We start from the raw sequence: 4,156 nt of genomic DNA, 5'->3' as shown, positions 1-4,156 counted from the left end.
AATTTCCAAAAACCTCATTGGTCCTTGTAGCTCTGATCTTGTTTGTCTCCTCCAGGACCAGCTCTCTGCACCATAAGGCCACCCACAAGTTCTTCCAACACTCTGAAAGGTCTCAGAAACACTCCAGGTTCCTCCCCAGCTTCCATCTAATGCACCATAAGCCCCACACTCAGCAACTGAGGACAGGACAAACACAACCACTGGCATTCAGAAAGCTGCAGCCTCAGAAAGGAGAGTAGAGTGTTTTATTTCTCTTAATTTGGAAACTGGTTTAAAAGAACAAAACAAAAGCTCTGCTTTCTGAGTCAGTGGGAACACTGAAAACCAGTCCAGTAACTCTGGGCTGAGCTCTGAAATCCTCCTTTAATACAGACAATGCTGGCCAGCATACAGATAAACTAATATAGCTAATGCTGGTACCAGCCTGGAGGAGACTCTGGGAAGGGTCTGCCTAAGAGGTTGTTTCTGCCTCAACAACACACAGAAATATCCTTGGAATTTCCGCCACCCCCCCCCGCGCTTTGAAAACATAAGGTCACCCTCACACAGCAGAGCTCAGTGTGCTGCCTCAGTACTCAGCCCAGCCTTGGCTCAGTGATGGCTTCAGCACAGCTGCAGGACATTCCTGGCAGGTGACCATGCTCCATCAGCTCCCAGCTGAGCCAGAGAGTCATCCCCAGGCTCCCAAGCACCCCCTGGCTGCACTGAGCTCTGCCTGCCCCAGCTCTAATCGAAGTGCCTCAGCAATTTCTTCTACTCCTGTAGCTTCTTCCTGACACAATAAAAAGCAAATGCATGGACAGTCTGTTGTTTAGAGGAAAGTCTGAGGAAAAACTCTGGGAAATGAACAGCAGATTTGCTCTTTCAGGAAGAAGTCTTCTCAGCCTCAGCTTCCTTCTGCTGCAGCTTCCGAATCAGCTCCAGCAAATTCATCTGTAAAGTCAGCTCCTGTAAAGGGAGAGAGACGTTTGTGCAAGGAGATGATCCCATTCCCTGCTGCAGGAACGACTGGCCTGTACCACCTCCTCAAGAGCTACTTGCTCTTAGGGAATTAAAAAAAAAAAAAAATCAACCAGGCAACTAAAAACCAAAGGCTTCATTGTGTTTAAGTGTTTCTCTAAAACACAGAGCAGTAGTATCTTAGCAGACCTGCTGCAAACTGTGGCTGTCTTAGGAATCCCAGTGCTTGAGGATTCCTTAAGGATCCAGAGATGGTCTTTCTTGACCATGATAAACGTGGTAGGGGCTATGAGGGCTGGCCAGTTCTGCAGGCTGAGGAGGGGCAGCAGCCCCAGAGGAGGTTCTCCAGGCCCCTCCCCACATCCTCCACAGCATCTCCAACTCCCCGACCCCTTCCCAGCACAGAAGGGCCAGAAGAGGAGGGATTGCTTTGGGAACCCTCTAAGTGGGATCCAAGGCAGGTGCAACACATGGCTGTGCTGGTGCATCAAATTCCCTGCAGGCATTTCATTCCTCATTCCTGGAAAACTCCCTTTTCCAGGACCACAACCAAATGGAGACACCAACATCAGCTCATGGTTCCTTTGCCATCTGCTCGTTCTTTAGTTATGTTTAGCTCAGAGACAACATGGTGGAGCCACTAATTTGCAAGTGTAGGTCTGTGACTCAGCCCTGCAGACACGGAGCTATGGAAATAAAAATCTGTTTCTGTAAAAATATATCCCCTGCACAAGGAAGCATTTCATACAGACTGGGGGGAAACACATCAGCTGATAGGAACTGCATGAACAGATTCCAGCAGGGATTTCTTGGTGGCACTCACAGGCACAAGCCAAGATGCGGGTCAGGCTTGGCACTTGTCCTGAAGGCAAACATACACAAACCCAGCAAACAGGAACCCTGGTAAGGGTTATTACTTACAAAAACAACATAAAGGGCAGGGCAGGAGGGAGAGAAGGGGCTCCCTGCATTATACAGCCGGAATAGCAGCACTGAAAAAATGAGAGGCTTGTTCAAGGCTCCACAACTGGGAGTCGTGTGGGTGGGTGTTAGAAAATGCCTGTTAAGCTTCATTTAAGCCGCGTTTTCTCAGCAGTAGGTCTTTATCAAAGTGACATTTAATCAGCTGAAAAAACAGAGTTAAGAACAGCCTGTCTCTGTGTTCCCTGCAAACTTGTATGGCTTTAGAACAGGACTTGGGAATTTTCAGTTTTTTCGTTCCTGCAGTGGCATAAGGACAACGTGGACAAACCCAGGTGACTCCTCAGATGTTTTGAGAGCAAATGCACTGGGGAAACTAGGAACAATTCTTTAATCACAACCTGAGATCATCAGCTCCAGCAAGTCACATGCAAGAATGAACAAGGTGCCTAATAAACAGTCTTGAAGGCAGTTTTTACAGCTAAGCTGAATACAAAAGCAATAAATTAATTATTTTAGTGCTTTTCAGATCCATTTGAGAGTCACAAGACTGCAGGCTCTTGGCACAGTGTTTCTTCCCTCCACAATGGAAAAAAATACTGCAGGAAGTTGGGAATGCTGCCAAGTGGTACCTGGGTTATGAACTGAGTACAAGGTCTGTCCAGTGGACACCACCCATCAGCTGGGAGGCAAAGGATGGATTGTTCTGTCTGACACAGCCATCCCCAATTTATCTACAGTGATATTTTTTAAAAAATTAAAGATACTAAGCCAAGAGTACTGTCAAACAATCATGGAATGGTTTGGGTTGGAAGGGATTTTTAAAGGTCATCCATTCCCACCCCTGCCATGGGCAGGGACACCTTCCACCATCCCAGGCTGCTCCAAGCCCCATCCAGCCTGGCCTTGGACACTGCCAGGGATCCAGGAGCAGCCACAGCTTCTCTGGGCACCCTGTGCCAGGGCCTCAGCACCCTCCCAGGGAACAATTCCCTCCCAATATCCCGGTATCCCATCTATCCCTGCCTTTTGGCAGTGGGAAGCCATTCCCTTGTCCTGTCACTCCAAGCTCTTGTCCAAACACCTCGCCTGCTGTGCCCGAACACCAACCTGAGGGTTGGTGGTGATGTAGAAGCCAGACACCCCAGCCTTCTCCAGGGTGCTCTGCTGGTCGATTACTTTTTGGTCCAATTCCAAGACTATCTTCTCATCCATCATTCGCTGTTCCTCTCGGATCTGTTGCTCCATGGCCTGGAAAACAGAACAGCCAATGTGAAAGTGAAATATCTGCCTTCTTCCTGGCTTTTTCTCATCTCTACAACTTTTACTGGAACCCAAGAGCAACCAGGCTCTGAATCTCTCCTGATGAGTCCAAGGATAGCAGTGGGCAACCAGCACAGCCCCAGGTCTTAACACCTCCACCTGCAAAGCTATCACTCAAGAAAATGCAGGGAAGTCATGGGAACAGCCTGCTCTCCGAGTGTTTGGAGGCCAGAAAAGACCATGAAGAACTGATCAGTGTCTGAATCACTTTCTCTGATGAGTTACCACCTGAGCTATGGCTGTGCTTGGCCCAAGAACTACATGCCCCTCTCAGGTGAGGCTGAAGGAAGCCTTGGAGGAATAACACAGGCCACTGAAGCTCATCAAGATGCCTCCCTGGACACTAATATGGAACTGCAGCTGTAAACCCCACACAGATCCTATTTATTTGTGAAAAGATCTGAACGCTGGGGCTCTATTTTTGACAGACTGAGAACATTATGAAAGAAGGACCTTGCCAGAATAGCCTCAACCAGGAGGACATGGCCACTCCTGCCTCACCAACATCTGCTCAACCTTCAGCAGATAGCCTCTGTGCTGCCTCCAGAGAAGAAATGGAGCCCAGCAAACTTATGGGTGCCAAAGGCACGCTGGAAATCAAGAGTGGGAGCAGAGAGCAGGATTGCAGGGCACAAGCAGAGTACAGCTGAAGTAAAGAGCTCCATGTGTGCAGAGGTGATACACCCCCACCAGGCTGCACTGAGCAGCAGACTTCCTCTGCAAGCCACAGGGAACACCAGGAATCATCAAATCCCATCAAAACACAATGACAGGCTCATTTTCCTAGGGTGGGCAGCAGAGTGAGGGGGTGGATTCTGCCCCTCTGCTCAGGTGCAACCCCACCTGCAGAGCTGGCTCCAGCTCTGGAAGCCCAGCACGGGAAGGACGTGGAGCTGCTGGAGCCAGTCCAGAGGAGGCCACAGAGATGCTCCAAGGGCTGAAGCCCCTGTGC

At 49.4% G+C, this 4,156-nt stretch overlaps 1 protein-coding gene across 1 annotated transcript in view; it reads right to left on the bottom strand.

Moving 5' to 3' along the window:
• Positions 1–747: 747 nt before the first annotated feature.
• The window catches only part of LOC103623772 (protein DGCR6), a 6,660-nt gene continuing 3,251 nt past the window's right edge, over positions 748–4,156 (bottom strand). Inside the window, exons 2-3 of the mRNA XM_008642935.2 lie at positions 2,992–3,132; positions 748–948 (exon numbers count right to left, since the gene is read on the bottom strand). Coding sequence (XP_008641157.1) covers positions 865–948; positions 2,992–3,132 — 225 coding nt within the window. The 3' untranslated portion in view covers positions 748–864. The remainder of the gene's footprint in view (positions 949–2,991; positions 3,133–4,156) is intronic.

This window comes from Corvus brachyrhynchos, unplaced genomic scaffold (assembly GCF_000691975.1).
Source record: "Corvus brachyrhynchos isolate BGI_N302 unplaced genomic scaffold, ASM69197v1 scaffold19, whole genome shotgun sequence".
In the NCBI taxonomy this organism is placed as follows: domain Eukaryota; kingdom Metazoa; phylum Chordata; class Aves; order Passeriformes; family Corvidae; genus Corvus; species Corvus brachyrhynchos.
The sequence above is the reverse complement of the archived record's forward strand: the minus strand, read 5'-3'. Positions and strand labels throughout refer to the sequence as shown.